At 44.5% G+C, this 19,190-nt stretch overlaps 1 protein-coding gene across 1 annotated transcript; it reads left to right on the top strand.

Moving 5' to 3' along the window:
- Window positions 1-1,235: 1,235 nt before the first annotated feature.
- Window positions 1,236-18,103, top strand: gas6 (growth arrest-specific 6). The gene is made up of 15 exons (XM_079736031.1): window positions 1,236-1,911; window positions 2,597-2,757; window positions 4,469-4,493; window positions 4,583-4,645; window positions 7,696-7,818; window positions 10,539-10,658; window positions 10,783-10,905; window positions 13,560-13,681; window positions 13,881-13,999; window positions 14,241-14,430; window positions 14,626-14,790; window positions 14,978-15,146; window positions 15,616-15,755; window positions 15,937-16,138; window positions 16,562-18,103. The coding sequence occupies exons 1-15, from the start codon at window positions 1,836-1,838 to the stop codon at window positions 16,711-16,713; spliced, it is 1,950 nt and encodes a 649-aa protein (XP_079592157.1). The 5' UTR covers window positions 1,236-1,835; the 3' UTR covers window positions 16,714-18,103.
- The last annotated feature ends 1,087 nt before the right edge of the window (window positions 18,104-19,190 follow it).

Raw genomic sequence — 19,190 nt, 5'->3', positions numbered from 1 at the left:
GTTTTTGGGGGACATTCTGGGGTATTTGGGGACGTTCTGGTGTGTTTAGATTCATCTCGGGTATTTGGGGACAACTGGAGTCATTTGGGGACATCTGGGGTATTTTGCAACATTTGGGGTATTTGGTGGTATGTGGGGACATCTCGGGTATTTGGGGACATTTGAAGCTGATTGTGAAGTCCTGGTTCTAGTAACAATTATGTGGTCTGCGTTTGTGGCTTTATGGGGGACATGCATGAAGATCGTGAAATTCAAGAAGAAGCAAATTGACAAGTGACATTTGTGGATTTCCACAAATGGCAAGATTAGAAAGACAATACACATTGCATTACATGTATTTTATTAAGCCAAACAAATGTATATTGTTTCGTCAACTATGAATGGGAATAGTAAAAAAGCCACGAATCGGGATGGTGTCACGAGTCAATTCATTTGTAATATTTAATTCACTGCATAAATCCCGCTAGAGGGCGACCTGGGGCTACATGACCGCCGGCTACATAGTGAAGCCCTTTCACTTTAAGGATAATTAATAATTTGCTCGGAATACTTTCGTATTTTGACAAACGTGATCTTCCAAGCGTTTCTTTATTTCAATTTGTGTTTAAGTCGTTGAATACATGTCTTATTTTCTGTCTATCACTTTTTATAAAAAATGACAATAATAACAATAGCTGAATATAAATGAGTTTGAACAAGACCACATTCCAACATGTTAAAACATGTAGTTCGGCAAATATTGTTCGCTAGAATGATATACAGTCAGGGAGAGAGATACTATTTATTTAACTATTCCCGTCCAGCAAATCTGGACGGGAAACCGAATGACTCAGAATAATATGAAGACAGCAAGTTGAATAGAAAAGAAAGATCGACAGAAAATTCTCCATGGATGACAAAAACAGACGTGGGGGAGACAGTCGGGAGATTATGAAATCGTTTTCTTGAAAACAAGAACCTAACCGAATCAGTGTAGTTCATGTACTATTCATGAACTATATTTAGTTTTAAACGGGATACTGGTAAGACAACCTTGAAACTGTGGCTTTCCTCTACCAAAACAGATCCGTTTATCAGCCTAAGCATGTTTTAATAAGCACATGCCAACTATTGCAACAATTTACTTAAGCAACACAACCCCCCCCCCCCCCCACACACACACACACACACACACACACACACACACACACACACACACACACACACACACACACACACACACACACAAGGGGGTGGGAGATCAGAGAGAGAGCGAGAGACAACGGTAGAGAGCCTCAACTGCACCATAACAATCTGCTGTCTGAGACTACCGTCCTTCAGGCAACTTTTCAGAGCTCAGTCCGAAGTCCTGAGAACCGTACGGTCTTCCAGCGGGACCAGAGTGCTCTTGTAGCGGGACTAGAACTGCAGGTGACCCGGAGGACTGTGAGAACTGGGTTCTAGAACCACAGGGAAACCGGGACTACAGTGTTGTTCCAACGGGACTACAGTGTTGTTCTTCTAGCGGGACAAGAGCTCCCGAGAACCGCGATGGGAGTCGAGCCGCCGCGGTAGCCAGAGGAACAAGGTCGCGGGGTTGTGCATGCTATGCGGGGAGGTCTACAACACGGTAGGTACTAGACCAGGAACTCGGGGAGGACTAGAACAAGGACGTTACTGGTCCAGGGACTCGAGGAGCTCTGGAACACAGAAGTTAACGTAACCAGACAGGGACCGCAGGGACCAGACCGCTGCACTGTGTCGTGTCGCTGAGGAGGGGAAGCACCGCAGTGTTTCTTGGTGCAGAGACCAGGAGAGAAAGTTCGAACCCTCACCAGAGGGAGAGACCAGCAGACATGAGACCGAGTCCGACCAGGACCCTGCTGCGGGAGGTCCTGCTGGTTATCGTGTTCTCCTGCTGGTCCGACAGCAGTAAGTACAACCAGAGCCCCATGCTACCCGCAGGCTAACCTGCTAACTCACCTTGTTGGGACCCAGCCTCGTTCCTCTCGTCGCCAGGGCGGAGTAGGAGAAAAGTTTGACCTAGTACGTGTAAAGAGGTGGTGTTGTGATTTAAAGTCTGTCTTTAGTACCTGTAAAGAGGCGATGCTGTGATGTAAAGTTGGACCTAGTACGTGTAAAGATGTAGTCTTTTGTTGAAAGACGGATTTAGCACCTGGATAGAGGTGATGTTGGTGATGTTTAGTCTGACGTTATAAGGGTAAGGAGGTAATATCGTAATGTAAATTTGACTTGGTAGGCTTACGCGTAAAGATAGCATTGGGATGTAACGTTCAATTTTACTTGGTATGTCTAAAGAGGTAGCATTGGATGCAAAGTCTGAATTAGTACGTTTTAAAGAGGTAATATTGTGATGTAAAGTATGACTTGGTAAATGTAAAGAGATAACATTCGGATGCACAATTTCAATTCATACTTGACGTGTACAGCCCTGACTCAGTAGACCCTGCAGTAAAGTTGTACTCATTAGACTGGTGTACATTTAATCAGTAGTATTGTAACATCAAGTATTGTGTGTCAGTCTCGACGGGGGAGCAGACTGGTGGTGTAGTACAATTGAAAGGGTGGTATGGTAACATTAAGTATTGTGTGTCAGTCTCGTTGACGCGGGAGCAGGCCAGTGTGTTCCTGAGCCGCCCGAGGAGAGCCTACCAGGTGTTTGAGGAGACCAAGCAGGGCCACCTGGAGCGGGAGTGTGTGGAGGAGCGTTGCAGTAAGGAGGAGGCGCGGGAGGTGTTCGAGAACCAGCCCGAGACGGTTAGTAGGCTCTTATTGGAGATGGACTACTACTGCTACTGCTACTTGTACCTCTGCTTTAGTCAGCACACTGATTTCAATTATTTGCAAGGTTATCAATTAGGAACCAACTTCAATTATACATTTATCAATTTAGAATAAGCGCACATGGCTACTGACCTCTGTGTGTGTGTGTGTGTGTGTGTGTGTGTGTGTGTGTGTGGTCATTAGGGTCACTGAGTCCTATCCTCTCTGAGGGTGTATATTTCACTCCTTGGGATGGTCTGTAACCATGGCTACAGAAGCTAAATATTGAAATATTATTGTGGTGGATTGTTGCCACCGTTGGAAAGTGTCGAAGGGGAAATGTAATTAGCATCTAGGCGGCTAGCTTGGGGCAGAAGCAACACAACGACTATCCATCACTGCGTTTCTACACACACACACACACACACACACACACACACACACACACACACACATACACACATACAGAGTCACTCTCTCACTGAAACACTCACACACTCTCACTGTGCTGTCTATCACTGTTTCAAAATACACACACACTCATGTACACTCACTCACTTACACTCATTTACTCACGTACACACACACACACTTAAAATAAACACATAATATACACAAAGTATATTTACTTCAATATTTAATATTTTCTACTTGACAAACGGTAGCCATAACTTAAAGGTTGGTGTGTCTAACATCTGTGTTCTTCCCTGGACTTACCTCAGTGTCCACTCCTACCACATCGCTAACATTAGTCTGATAGCCTTCCCTAAACCTAGCTCAGCGTCCACTCCTAGCACTTCCTTAATGTTAGCGTTCTTACCTTGCCTGGAGAACTGCTTACCTCCTAGTGTGTAAGTTATGGTGGAGTTTTGGAAGGGTGAGGTATGGCTATGTTGAATTAAGTTGTGTGTGTGTATTTACAGTATATTGGTAGTATTTATGTTATTTTTCGTAATCTATTGGTTGTGTTGTAGAGTATATATAGTGTATCTGAAGTGTATTGCTACTAGGGTATACACTGTGTGTGTGTGTGTGTGTGTGTGTGTGTGTGTGTGTGTGTGTGTGTGTGTGTGTTTGTCTCTCTGTTCGCGTGCAGCAGAACTGCAGTCTCATTCATGAATTCATTATTCAACCTCTGACTCAACTCTTTGCTGCAGCTCTGCAGAGGAGAGGCTGAGGGTATCCCTGGTTACTGCTGGTTGCCCCTGACAACAAGCATCAACTTCCTGTTGTCTCTTAAACTTTCTGTCAAGAGCAGTTGCAATTTTCATACTTGAAAAACGAACCCTTGAAGCCAATTTATTATTAACTCTAGTAATAGTGTACCACATCAAGCAGTGCTATGTGAAGGAATTAGCCATATAAATGAGTGTACTATTTAAATAAATTGACCATATCAAGTAGTTTACTATGTAAAGAAAACTAACACTCAGCAGCTTTAACACTACTCCTTGCCGCCTCTGGTTGCATAGTCACACCCATAAAACACAAGCACAGATTGTGTTGCATGGCGGTCCTGAGACAATATTCCCTACGTCTCACTCAACATGACTAAGAGTATTCACCAAGCCTCACTCTCATCATGGCTGAATCTGAAGTGTGTCTGTGTGTGCGCCCGACTGCCTGCCTCCCAGACTTTATCAATTGGAAACCTAATGTAGTCTGAATGATGCTTATATTTATATTATGTTTCCCTCTGGTATAGGACTACTTCTACCCAAAGTATTTAGGTAAGTCATCCTTCACCGGCCATCCATTTATCTTTGGCTGTGAACAGGGAGAGGGGTTTTAAACTGCTCTTATTCTAATTCCTGTGTAGCCTGCATGGAACAGTTTGGAGACTCAGAAAAGAAGAAACAGGACTTGGTCACCTGTGTGCACAGTAAGTCTCACTCTCAACATGGATGTACTCAGTCAGCATTCACTACATCTCACCCTCTCACCATGGCTGTACACAATCACGCTTTTTCTCTTTGGCACATCCACATTCCGTCTCCATGAAAAAAGTAAAACCATCCATCCCTCCCCCATCTTTCCTCAAACCCTCTCTTCCTCCCGTTCTCTAGAAAACTAAACCCACGTATTTTCCCGTGGATCAGGAAATTACAGTACTCGATAGTACGTTCCTCTTCATGCTAGCTAGCCGAAGACAGTATTTATTCATGGGACTGAGTATAGCCCCTAACATTTGCCGTATTTTGTGGAAATGTTCAGGAACGTTCCCTTTATGGGTGATGTGTTAATGGGAACAGGGGTCGATATTGGGGAATTCATTTGCCCATCTATTCCGGCATTGCTAAGCCATGTTTGAAAGGGTGCAAGACGGAAATAGCAATGGATGTACAGTGAATATCACTAGCCGTGTCTGAAAGGTTATCCCAGTAATTTCCCGGGAACTGTATGTGACAGAGGCTTATGGTTATAATCTGTGCTTGGCAAGCTACCAGTAGGTCTACATTGTACCGCCATCCCCTGGCCAAAGAGCACATTAAACCCAAAAATCAAGTCATTGTGAGATGATTGTATTTGATGCTTTCTAAATTTCTGTCATATTTTTTTCTTTGGTGAATTACTTTTGGCGTGCGTCAAAGGGCATATAAAGTAGTGTATTATGAAAAGGAATTCATCATGTCCAGTAGTGTACTATGTAAAGGAAACAAAAGCCACTGGTTGCATAGTCACACCCCTAAAACACATGCACACACTGTGTGTTGCATGTCGGTGTTGCATATTCACTACTTCTCACCCTCATCATTACTCAGTATTCACTACATGTCACTATAAATGATGACGCTGTGCTCAATATTCACCACCTCTGACTCTCATCGCGTGCGTGCGTGTCCTTCAATACCTTCTGACACACTTTGAGACTTTCACCTAGCTTCCCCTCCCTCTGCTGTTCTTCCTCTGTGGTTTATTAATAGTTCTGGAGGCTGGGTTCCACTGCAGTATTTCTGTTCCGCATCATACTTAGCATAGCCACTTCCTTACAGCTAGCCTAGGCAATTCTCTGTACGTAACGTAGCTACTTCTCCTAGCCTAGCAACTTCCCCAAAGATAGATTAGGTAACCCGACAGTGATGCTGTCCCTTATTATACGTTAGTAGGTAGGGCAGTAAGGTGTGTGTGTGTGTGTGTGTGTGTGTGTGTGTGTGTGTGTGTGTGTGTGTGTGTGTGTGTGTGTGTGTGTGTGTGTGTGTGTGTGTGTGTGTGTGTGCAGGTAGATATGTAAAGTGAGTGTGTTTGAGGGCAGGTAGGTCAGATGTATGTGTGTGTTTGTGTGTACAGGTAGGGCAGTAAGGTGTGTGTATGTGTGTGTGTGTGTGCAGGTAGGTGAGTATCGCCGCAGTCATGCCATGCGTCAGCAGCGGGGGGGGGTCAGCAGGAGGTGTGTCTTTACGTCAGCAGGGAGTGTGTGTGTCTTGTGTCTCTTAGCCACACCCCCTCTAGGCATCATGGGCACACCCCCTGATGTGTAGGACAGCGAGTCTGTTTCTGCTGCATCAGGACCAGCCAGCTGCTCTCCCATTGGCTGAGCAGAATGACTTATGACTCAGCAACAGCAGAGAGCTGTGAGGGATAAACTCATGTATCTCTCTCCCTTCCCCCCCCCCAAAACGTGCCTACCAACTGAGATATAGTCATCATATCTGCTGTGGGATGAATCCAAAATATAAATCATATTGTCATTGATAACGCATGATAACCCCAAAGGATTACATGCAAATACACATTGTATACTCTACACATTGAAACCCTCTCCTTGCCTTACCGCTGGTTTGTAAAGAAACCACAGACCTCTCTATCTCTCCTGTTTCACCTCCTTCTCCTTCTATTCTCTGTCCCTCCTCCTCTCCTCCCGCCCAAAAACTGCAGGCAAATAGAAATTGGAAGAAACGGTTAATATATCTGAATTTACTTGAGTTTAAATCATCATACCATGACTAGAACATATTTCAATGTTAAAACATTGAAATACACCTCATGTTTACTTACATATTTGTACGAGAAATAAATGTGTGCAATAAATGTGATCTAGTTCCTGCTGTGAAGCAATAACCAGGACTGAACCCAACGTTAGAGGTGAAGGAAATGTATTGATTTCACATAAACAAAGCTCTGCCATTAATATGGGTATGAACTACTTTATATATTATGTAAAGTAATACACACAGTAATTCATAAAAATAGCTATAGGGATAGATAGATAGATATAACTAAATATCTATCTATCTATCTGTCTAGCTACACTATGTATATATTAATGTATATACAAAATCATGTTTAATTACCTTCTGTCTGTAAGACCAGATAAATATGGTTCTACCGCATGAACCGAAGGGATAAATGTGATATTTTTAGAACTTAGTATAATTTATTCTGGCATTCTGCACCAAATAATTTTAGACTTTAATCTCTCTCGCTCTCTATTTCCCTCGCTTCACTTCCTCTTTTTTCTCTTTCTATTCTCTTCTGTCTCTCTTTCCCTCTGTCTATCTTTCTCTTCTCTTTCTATTCTCGTCTTTCTCTCTTTCTCTTTCTATTCTCGTCTTTCTGTCTTTCTCTTTCTATTCTCATCTTTCGCCCTTTCTCTTTCGCTCTTTCTCCTCTGAATGTTAGGGAACATGTCTGGACGTGTCTTCTGCTCTGTTTAAATACTCAACCGACACGGGGGGGGTCTCCTATCCCCTTGGATCCTACCTTTTAGGATGTCTCCTAGGATTGTAATTTATCATGGGGCATGCCCCCTGGAGGTAGCTGTATGAGGCCTCGTCCTGTATAATGTCATGTCCTGTGTCACACCAGAGCCAGCATGTTGTCAGCATGTTCCTGGAGGGAAGTTTCGATAGCATGTTGTCATTTATACACCCCCCCCCCCCCCCCCCCCCCCTCTCTCTCTCTCCCCCCCTCCCTTCCTTCTCCCTCCCCCAGATATCCCAGACCAGTGCTCTCCCTCCCCGTGCCACCCCAGGGGGTCGGTGCGATGTGAGGACCGGAAGGGAGACTTCCTGTGCCACTGCTTCACTGGCTGGACCGGAGCCCACTGTGATAAAGGTACGGTCGAGTGACCTTCACGGCCACTGATCGAGCGAGAGAAAAATGAACAGTTGCTATGTTGTTAAATTTTCCTTTTCTATTTTTCTTTCTTTCTTACTTTTTTTATACATGCTTTTGCCATTTTCTTGTATTGCTTTGAGAGGGAGGTCAAGTTAAGTGACCTTCAACAACATTGAGAGAGGGTGGGAGGGCTGGAGGCAGCGAGAGAGTGATAGCCAGGGAGGGAGAGACATAGGTAGAGAGAGAGAGAGAGAGAGGGAGCTCACTTTATGTCAGCAGAATGCAGTGATTCTGCAGCATCATTCAGAGTCATCTCAACCGTCCAATTGTGTGCCTCCAGCAGGCTAATGCACAAGGTCATCATTGACCTCAGGAAGGATAGCGTCTTAAAGCCTCAGCACTTCTACAGTGCTGTCCAGGGACAAACCATTGAACCAACCAACACATCCATAGGTCCTGCACCATGGTTTAACTTGGTCTGGTGTGTGTCCTCTACTCGGGCTGTAACTGGTTCTTGTCCTCTAAAGGGGTATATCTGGGTCAGGTGTCCTGTAAAGGGGTATAACTAGGTCTGGTGTCTCTAAAGGGATAACTAGGTCAGGTGTCCTGTAAAGGGGTTAGACTGGGTCAGCTGTCCTGTAAAGGGGTTAGACTGGGTCAGCTGTCCTGTAAAGGGGTAAGACTGGGTCAGGTGTCCTGTAAAGGGGTTAGACTGGGTCAGGTGTCCTGTAAAGGGGTTAGACTGGGTCAGGTGTCCTGTAAAGGGGTTAGACTGGGTCAGGTGTCCTGTAAAGGAGTAAGACTTGGTTAGGTGTCCTGTAAAGGGGTAAGAATGGGTCAGGTGTCCTGTAAAGGAGTAAGACTTGGTTAGGTGTCCTGTAAAGGGGTAAGAATGGGTCAGGTGTCCTGTAAAGGGGTTAGACTTGGTAAGGTGTCCTGTAAAGGGGTAAGAATGGGTCAGGTGTCCTGTAAAGGGGTTAGACTTGGTCAGGTGTCCTGTAAAGGGGTAAGACTGGGTCAGGTGTCCTGTAAAGGGGTAAGACTTGGTTAGGTGTCCTGTAAAGGGGCATATTTAGGTTAGATGTCCTCTAAGGGGTATAATAGCGTCAGTTGACCTATGTAAGGGTTTATAACACTTATCACAAAGCAACTACAAAATACAACAACAGCAAAATATATTAATGATTTGAAAATCCATGAAAAATGAACAGGCCGCTAAATGTGGTAATTGACCGATAAGAATTGAGTATTCAACAAAACCGTGTGCACACACACACACACAGGGTATACACACACATCTGGAGTCTGTGTGGGAGCTCCAACTGTGTTGTAGAAACTGGGTGATGGGTCAACCTCTGAACATCTGTCATTGTGTGTCCTTGTGGGAATCAGACTGAAATGGTGGTAGACCCTAAAACTAACCCTATTCGACCTACTGTATGCCTATCAAACTCACATAAACCTTATCAGACTAACCCTAACTATCCAACTTACCGTATCAGACTAACCATTCCCCTTTGAGACTAATCCTTTGAGACTAACCCTAACCCATCAGACCGACAAACGGAATCAAATTGAGCATCCAACAAAGGAATGTATTAAATGGGTAATTACTGTTTGTGTGTCCTCTGAATGGATTTAACTGGGTGTGTTTCCTCTTAACGGGTATAACTGGGTCAGGTGTATGTCACAACACAACACAACACAACAAACCCTGAATCTGACAGTGATTATGTGGTTGTTGCGGCTGTTGTGAGCACGGTATTGATTCAGTTTGAACTAGTTTTCAAAAGAGATAACAGATCACATGGCAGGGTAGAGGAGGTCAGGGGACTGGAGGTCAGGGTAGTGGAGGTCATGGTGGTGGGGGTCAGAGTGGTGGAGGTCAGGGTAGAGGAGGTCAGTGTGTTGGAGGTCAGGGTAGAGGTCAGGGGTCAGTGTAGAGGAGGTCAGTGTCTTGGAGGTCAGGGTAGAGGTCAGGGGTCAGCGTAGAGGAGGTCAGTGTGTTGGAGGTCAGGGTAGATGTCAGGGGTCAGTGTAGAGGAGGTCAGTGTGTTGGAGGTCAGGGTAGAGGTCAGGGGTCAATGTAGAGGAGGTCAGTGTGTTGGAGGTCAAGGTAGAGGTCAGAGGTCAGTGTGTTGGAGGTCAGGGTAGAGGTCAGGGGTCAGTGTAGAGGAGGTCAGTGTGTTGGAGGTCAGGGTAGAGGTCAGGGGTCAGTGTGTTGGAGGTCAGGGTAGAGGTCAGGGGTCAGTGTAGAGGAGGTCAGTGTGTTGGAGGTCAGGGTAGAGGTCAGGGGTCAGTGTAGAGGAGGTCAGTGTGTTGGAGGTCAGGGTAGAGGTCAGAGATCTGGGAAGAGGAGCTCCTAGTATTTGCAACAGTAAGAGTTTTTAATACAGAAAGGTGAGAATGAGCTTAGTGTCTGAGAGTCTATGGTTGGTGTTTGCCAACCGTTTCCACAGTGACTCATCTTGGAAGCTTAGTAAACGGAAACAAACTGACTGAATAAATGTCTACACACACACACACACACACACACACACACACACACGTACGTACTCTTAAACACACAGACACATATGCCATACAAACTCTTACATACTTACTATTAACAAAGCTAACAGGGCTAAAGGCTAACAGAGGTAGCCCGGACCCGATGAATGGACCGCTAACAAAGCAAGCCACTAACAGAGCCAACTAAGAACTATTTTCTCTTTCAGACGTCAATGAGTGTGCTGAGTTGAATGCCGGCTGTGAGCATACGTGTAACAACACTTTGGGTAGTTACCACTGTTCCTGTCACCATGGTTACAAGCTGGTCAACCGCCACACCTGCCAAGGTAAGCAAACCTGATGGACTATCTGGTATCTGTTAATATGATGTGTTCATAAAAAAAGATAGGATTCATTCTGTGTGTGTGTGTGTGTGTGTGTGTGTGTGTGTGTGTGTGCGTGCGTTTTTAGACGTGGACGAGTGTGTGATCCCGGGTGTGTGTGGGACGGCTCAGTGTGTGAACACAGACGGGAGCTACGAGTGTTTCTGTGAGAGTGGCTACGAGTTCAACAACCAATCGCTGAGCTGCGTGGGTGAGTGTACACACACACACACACACACACACACACACACACACACACACACACACACACACACACACACACACACACACACACACACACACACACACACACACACACACACACACACACACACACACACACACACACACACACACGTGTTTCCCCTGGATTATTTTTCAGGCATGGTGGTTCTCAACCATAACGTAAACGGACGAGTCGCCTGTAGGGTATATGGGCGCGTTCACTTGGTATATCAAGACTTAAAACTAAAGTAATCACAAGGAGAGGATGACTTTAAGAAAGTGCAATTATTGCATACAAATAAATATGAACTTTGCAAAACATAGCGCATCATGAACACAGTAGAGCTGTCAATCTTCATCTATAATCCCATTTGAATTTCATTACTTTTTATTTTTAACATTCAAATGATATTTTAATTGTTAATGATCAAAATAAAGCTGTCATTTATCCTAAGTATGTACTTTTACACTGTTTACACAGGCTCATGTATTGCCAATGCCACTGTTAAACGTTCTGCCCACCAGATGGGCATTCTACCGATAAACACTTCTTTCTTGCCGTAGTAATTAGGCAAGAAAGGATATTACGTTAACGCCATCTCTCGACTGTTAATATAATAAAATAATATGATAATAGTAGCAGTGTTGTCCTTGGTGATAGAGGGCACAGACTCACAACCCTTACTATTATTATTTACTGAATTTCCCTTTTTTTGGGGGGGGGGGTGGGAAACACTGCAAACTATATATAGACATGCATACCTGGAGGGTTTGTGTGAGTTCCAGCTGTGTTGTAGAAACTGGGTGATGGGTCAACTTCTGAACATCTGTCCTGGTGTATTCATGTGGGAATTAGACTGTAAAACAGATGATGGTAGACCTCTAACCCTATTCGACTAACCTTGCCCTTATCAGACTAACCCTGTCAAACTCTACCCACCACTATCATGCTAACCTTATTAGACTAACCCTAACACTATCAGACCAACCATATTTGTCTCAACCTACCCCTATCAGATTAACCCTGTCATACTAACCCTATCAGAATGTTTTTAAAATATTGGCATTTCGAACAAGTAAAGAAAAATAAGCATAATAAACAAAAAAAAATATGAAAGAAGTGGACAAGTGGTTACAATTAAGTTATATGTACAAACTGTACAGCACTTGCTTTACCTGTTAAAAAAACCCCTATCAGAATGTTTACTGCTATGAGGACAGTATGAAAGAGAGGAGTCTATTTAATGTCATTATAAAAACTCCTCCTCCTCATACTAACAGAGAAGGAGCGAGCGAGAGAGAGAGGTGACTGCTCCCCACAGACAGCTGCTGGTTCCTGGGGAAAAACCCTGTCCCTGACCCGCCTGAACCATACCTTTCCCTAGCCTATTAAGCACATCCTGTACACTCAGGGAACACTTAGTCTTGTGTTCTAAAGAAAGAAACCGTCTCTCAGGCAAGAAGGTCAAACATGAGAAGCTGCTTCAGACTCATCAGAGGTTAAACATAGGGAGTCTACTCTCAGTCCTTAAAGAGAATATAGTATATTCTCAGCGTGTAGTATATACACGATTATACTAGTATAATCGTGAGGCCAGATATATCTGTCTGCGTGCGTGAAATCTAAACGGTAGTTAAGAGCATCTTATTACTGTTAGGTGTATTTACTAAGCGGACGTTTGTGCATTTCTCTGAGCAGCCATGGTGACCTTAATAACGTAAATAATGGCCCGCTAACGTCAAGCTCTACTAGGACTGAACATAAACATGAGAACCTTGGTTGATAGAAGTCATGCTGCCACCATTCACTGATTACTTTAACAGTACACAGGCTATATACCTAGCCTTAAGTACTTGTATACACAAAACTGCTTTAAGTACTAATACATGTTTAAATTGCATAGGTGGTCTTTATCCTTTTTTACTACCAGTGCCCTGACATCTCTTTCCCCACAAACCAACTCTTCGTGCTCCCCCTCCTCCCTCCCATAATAATAAGAATTTGGGAATGAATATACTCGAGCTACGATTATCTGTTTTCCTTTTCTGTTTATCCATTCTCCAGAATAGTGCGGGTATGTTTTGATATAAACTCTTATCTTAAAAAGCATTGCACGGTATACAAACCACCTTTTCAGGCGTCCAGACATTCTTCAAAAAAAGAGCTTGTTTGCAAACGGAAAGATCCATCGAAAAGCATTGGCCCGTGAGGATAAACAGTCGCAATTACAAATACTACATCAGCTGAGTCTTGTGATTGGTTTGCTCGCTCTACGGGAAAGCTTCTTGCATTAGATGGACGAAACACTTTACGCACCTCTCTTGAATGGGGCCTCTTTCATTCACATTACGGAAATGTTGCTAGGTCTTGAGCAGGCAGAAGGCCGGTGTAGAATTCCCGGAATATCGATCCCTGTTCCCATTCACACCTGATCCCATTCAGAAAATCTTCCGGAACTTGGATACTAGACACTTTAGACACACTAGATACTTAACCTTTAACAGGCACTTAACTACTTGGTACCCTACTACTGATAAACTGATGACACTACCCTGAATCAAATACACCAATATATTTAATCATACTGTATATACCTCACATTCCTGAAACCCTGTGTGTGTGTGTGTGTGTGTGTGTAGACGTGGATGAGTGTCTGCAGGGTGTGTGCGTAGAGCAGTGTCTCAACACTCCCGGTAGTTTCCGCTGCTTCTGTGACGGTCGTCAAGGCAGGAAGCTCAGCCAAGACCTCCGCAGCTGCAAGGTGAAATACGACTCCTTTTACTCCTTACCCCTCATTTTACTCCTTACACCTCCTTCTACTCCTCTTACCCCTCATTTTACTCTTACCCTTACTTTTACTCTTAATTTAGTTTGACTTTGTCTTGATTTGCTTCCAGGCGCGTCCCCTGACCATATTGATGTTAAGATCTCCATGTTGGTTCTTCTGTGTGTTTCTGCAGCGCATCACACCCTGTTTGTCACCAGTTCTGAAGAGGAACAGTCGCTCGCTCTACCTCGGACGTATGTTCAGCGCCGTCCCCGTCGTCCGTCTGCGCTTCCGACGCCGCGTCCAGACGGGGTACAGGAACCTCCTGACATCTAGATCCTAACATCAAGACATACCTAACATGTAGACGTACTAGAACCTCATCATATCTAGACAAAGAACCTAACATGTAGACGTACTAGAACCTCCTAACACCTAGAGATACTAGAACCTAACATGTAGACGTACTAGAACCTCCTAACACCTAGACATATGAGAACCTCCTTACATCTAGACATACTATAACCTATTCTCTCCTTTGTCCTCTCTACAGGTTCTCTGCTGAGTTTGACCTGCGGACTTATGACCCTGAAGGTGTGATCTTTTTTGCGGGGGGTCACCATAACAGCTCCTGGATCGTCCTAGCGATGCATCATGGGAAGTTGGAGCTGCAGTTGAAGTACGCAGCGGTCAGCCGGGTGACGAGCACTGGGCCGCTGGTCAACGACGGACAGTGGAGGAAGGTCAGGAGGATATATATTCATACAGAATATATTTACAATTATTTAAGTGAATTATTTCTAAAAATGTTCAGGGCCAGAGCCTGTTGGTTATGATTGACAGGAAGGATGACCAATCGGAAGAGTTTTAATAGCACTGTTCATATTGTGTATATACAGTAATATTAATACCACCTCTATTTGATCTTTATGTTGTAGATCTCTGTGGAGGAGCAGGGGCGGAGCCTGGTGATAAAGATAGACCGGGAGGCGGTGATGAAGATTGCGGTGAACGGAGATCTGTTCACTCTGAGGAAGGGCGTTCATGAGCTCAACCTGACCGTAGGGGGCGTGCCCTTCAGGGAGGAGGGTCTCCTCAGCCAGGTGTGTGTGTGTGTGTGTGTGTGTGTGTGTGTGTGTGTGTGTGTGTGTGTGTGTGGGGGGGGGGGGGGGGGGGTAGGTAGGTTGCGTGTGCGTGTTTTGTGCATATATATCATGTATATTTATTTATTTATTGTGCGTGTGTGTGTGTGATATCTTCGGTGTATTGATTTATTTTGTGTGTGTCTAGGTGAACCCTCGTCTGGACGGCTGTATGAAGGACTGGCGTTGGCTGACAGGTGAAGACACCTCCATCCAGGAGACCATCAGCTCTAACGAGAACATGCAGTGTTTCAGCTCCGAACACCCGGGATCCTACTACCCCGGCCTCGGCTTCTCCCTCTTCAACACCTCCTATGGTACTTCTGCTCACACTTCACATTTGCCAAATGTATCACATTTAACACATACAACTTACATTAAACAAATACCCATCTACACTAAACTGTTGGGAGTTTAGAAAAATCATAGGATTGTACACCAGTTTTCTAGAAATGATTAGTCTTATTCTATTAACAGTTACAACTGACCAGCTCAGTATCTGCCACTTGTAATGAGTCTTTGTAAGACCTCAGCATAACACTGAAGTGCTAGGATAAGGGGGACCCCCAATTGACACCTGGTATTTCGCACACTGAGTCGATCACACACACCATTTACATTTACATTTAGGGCATTTAGCAGACGCTTTTATCCAAAGCGACTTACAATAAACATCACTACAATAAACAACTTACATAAACATCACATTTATCGTATTCAGTAACCCCTCTCGCCTCCTCATAAACCAGTCTCTTCTCTCTCCTTCTCCTCTCTCCTCTCCTCCAGACTATCAGAACCTGAGTGTGGACCTCACTGTGCGTCCGACGTCGGCGATGGGAGTGATGTTCGCCCTTGTCCACCAGGACAGCGTTCCCTTCTCGGTCTCCCTGGCCGACTACCACCCTGCCATGGACGAGTGGAGAGACGTAGGTCCCAAGAGTGTTCTGTTCATAATAACAGGGTAGTCGTGGTAGTACTCTGTTCTAGTCAGAGCACTGGGTGGGAGTTGGTGGTGATCGAACCAAATACCTTGCATTCAAACATCCTCCCCTGTCGTAATTTAATCATTTGTGTAACAGGTTTATAATAAAACATGTTTTTTTTCAGTTTATTCTGGTTTCCGTGGGCAACACGGTGGTGGCCAGTGCCCCCGCCCAGCTGTGTGACAGTGAGGGTCATGTGATCCGAGTGGTTGTCACGGGGAACCAGACGTTGCTCTGGGTGGATGGTCAGCTTGGTCGCAGCGAGGAGACACAAGAGCCAGTCGACCTACAGTCCTCCTCCAGCACCTTTATAGGAGGGCTACCAGGTAACTCGCTTGTAAAGACTTACATGTGTAGAATATTAGCTAATTCACCTGTAGAGAGGACCAGGTAACTCACCTGTATAGAGGACCAGATAACTCACCTGTATAGAGGACCAGATAACTATCTGTAGAGAGGACCAGGTAACTCGCCTGTATGTAGGACCAGGTAACTCGCCTGTATGTAGGACCAGTTAACTCGCCGGTATGTAGGACCAGTTAACTCGCCTTTATGTAGGACCAGTTAACTCCCCTGTATGTAGGACCAGTTAACTCACCTGTATTGAGGACCAGGTAACTTAACTGTATGTAGGACCAGTTAACTCACCTGTATTGAGGACCAGGTAACTGGGTGCAGACTGTTTGGACTCACTAGATGATCCTGCTCCATACGGAGTGTTTTCCACTGACCAGATGTGTTTCCCCCAGATGTTCCCCTGGTGTCGACTCCGGTCACGGCGTCCTACAGCGGCTGTCTGGAGGTCACTGTGAACGGCGAGACGCTCGATCTGGACCGAGCCGTCCATAAACACAACGACATCCGCTCCCACTCCTGCCCCCTACTGGCCGCACACCAATGACCCCAACCCTGTCCCCGGTACATCGCCCCCACCCCACCTCGATGTACAGGACACTAGAGAATGACTCGGAGATGAATTCTGAAGTTGGAGAAATTGGCGGGAAAACGTCTGATGAAAAGCGAAGATCAGCTGGTCCAGTTCCTGCTGCAGCACTGCCCCCCCCCCCCCCCCTCGATACTCTTGGTGACTAGATCCCTGTTAACTACTAGTTCACTGATTTGAAAGTAAACTATTTAGTTTGCTAGTTACCAGTGAACTAATAGTGGACTGCTGGTAAACTGAGATTTATGGTAATTCATGTAGTTCCTAGTTAACATTTCTTCTAGTTAACTAGTAGGTCACTAGTCAACAGTAACTCAGAAGCTTGCCGATGAAAGGTGAACTATTGGTTAGCTAGATAACAGTTAGCAAATGTCCTGCTCCCCAAAAACCGCTGCACAGGACGATGGGATATGTGCTGTTTGAGTTGCCTGGTTAGCGGTTAGCATTAGCTACTACCATTGCCTGGTTCGCAGCTACCATAAGCTACCAGCATTAGCTGCTGGTGCAGTCTCTGCAGGAGAACTTTGTTGCACACGGAAGCAGACCGACATTAATATTGTGTCCGTCTGCTGCCTAAAACCTGAACCTTGTGCCTACCAAGCTATGCCCTTACCTGGGCCAGGGGGCGTGGCTTCATCCAGGTGACCAGGGCCAGCACTACTCGGCCCCGCCTCTCCCTCAACCAACCAATCACATCCAGACACCCGCTACAGGAAGAGCCAATCACAAGCTGGACACAAGGCCATCTTCCGCAGCTAGGGTTAGCCTAGCTAGGGATAGCTACTGAGTAACGACAGTGTAAAATACTGATCTGTGTATATACTATATGGTGCAAACCAAACCAAACACTACCTGCTGCACATGGTCCTACTACACCTTTCTGTTATTCAAGGTCTTAGTATCTCTACACAAACATTATTGATCATCAATGAAAAATCTTGAAAGTTATAATTTCTGCTTTTATTAGTTCCTCTCTTCTGGAGAGCAACTGTGTAGTTTAAAATTAAACAGTTATGTTAATACCGGTTAAACATAACCATGTATGTTAAACTGTTATTTTAATATCGGTTTAACATAACCATTTATGTTAAACTGTTGTTAGTATCCGTATATCAAACTGTTATGTTGAGTTGTTGGAGCAGAATGTCTGAGAATGCTAATGGACTCCAGCCATCTAAAGAGAGAATGTATTACACACTGCGTCATTTTTTTATATGTTGTATATTGACCTTGTTTTACTTTTTCATTTTACTCCTTTGTAACTGCCAGTTTTCTGTGTGGAGAGAATCCCATTCTGATCTCTTCCCTGACAAGTGGAAATCCATCTGAAAATAAAGGCATTGGTACTACGAGAAGAATTGATTTTTTGTGTCTTCCTCTCAACTGATGGTGGCGACCCTAAGCTGAACAGCTGCTCTCAGAACATCTGAAGCCCCCAAACCTCATTAAACTGCTAAAATAGCCCCGCAGGCTAGAATATTCAATATTAAGTTGATATTTTGCCACAAGTGTGGATGGGCCCATTAGGGAACTGGGGGAAAGTATGTTTATTATCAAGAAGAAAGCAGTGGCTCCGCCCACTTCATATTTTATGTTGAATCAAATATAAATTGTAGGGGAGATTGGGGTAAGTAGTGCCGATTTTTACTTAAAGTGTCCTTAAAGCAAGGGGATAACAGTAATGTCTCCAACTAAGATATCTACATATAGTTTAGGATGTTGTGCATCCCTGGGAACAATTACTTTGGATCTTAAAACAGTTTGAGAAATACAGCTTTAGAAAAAAGAGTGGTTTTGTGGCACAAATTGCCCCCAGTACGGGGTAAATTGTGCCATTACAGAGAATGCACTGGGGTAAATTGTGCCATTGATAATTGAAGTAAAACTGATCATTTTAATATCACAAATGATAATTCTATATAAAAGCAAGACAAATTCAAATCAAATTACTTGTTCAACTTTTAACAACATCAAAGGCCACTTTTCTATAACAAGGCCTATACCGTCACATGAACACCTAATTGAGTCTTACACTTCACAGATCCAGCCTACTGGGCTTACAACTTAACATCCTACTTGTCAATGCAGCAGGGAAATACGAACTTCTGCTCCTTTCTGGTGGTTTACATAAAGATAGTTTACGACATCAAAGGCCAATTTGCTCCAGCACCACATGAATACATAGGCTACTCAGAACAAAATCAAAATTCCAAAATGAGCTCTTAATCATCTGCATCTGAATCTCTGCCCAGATTCGGCCTACTACTGAACATCCCACGTGTCGATGCTGCATGGGAATGTAAATTAATGCTCCCTTCTGGCTGTACCACCAAGTTTTTGTGGTGTGGGTAGTTTCTTGAGCACATCACCTCTAGGGATGACTCTTTCATCATTCTCTCTAAATGTGAAGATGGGCTTTCCATCAGCAGACCTCT

Source organism: Pollachius pollachius (assembly GCF_949987615.1).
Source record: "Pollachius pollachius genome assembly, chromosome: 5".
NCBI classification, from domain to species: Eukaryota; Metazoa; Chordata; class Actinopteri; order Gadiformes; family Gadidae; genus Pollachius; species Pollachius pollachius.
The sequence above is the reverse complement of the archived record's forward strand: the minus strand, read 5'-3'. Positions and strand labels throughout refer to the sequence as shown.

What these genes read in the sequence shown, in the direction of transcription:
- gas6 (XM_079736031.1), top strand. Translation starts at nt 1,836, where the DNA reads ATGAGACCGAGTCCGACCAGGACCCTGCTGCGGGAGGTCCTGCTGGTT. An exon ending in CCAATCGCTGAGCTGCGTGG is followed by an intron (nt 10,906 to 13,559) that starts GTGAGTGTACAC and finishes GTGTGTGTGTAG; the next exon opens with ACGTGGATGAGTGTCTGCAG. An exon ending in CCTCTTCAACACCTCCTATG is followed by an intron (nt 15,147 to 15,615) that starts GTACTTCTGCTC and finishes CCTCTCCTCCAG; the next exon opens with ACTATCAGAACCTGAGTGTG.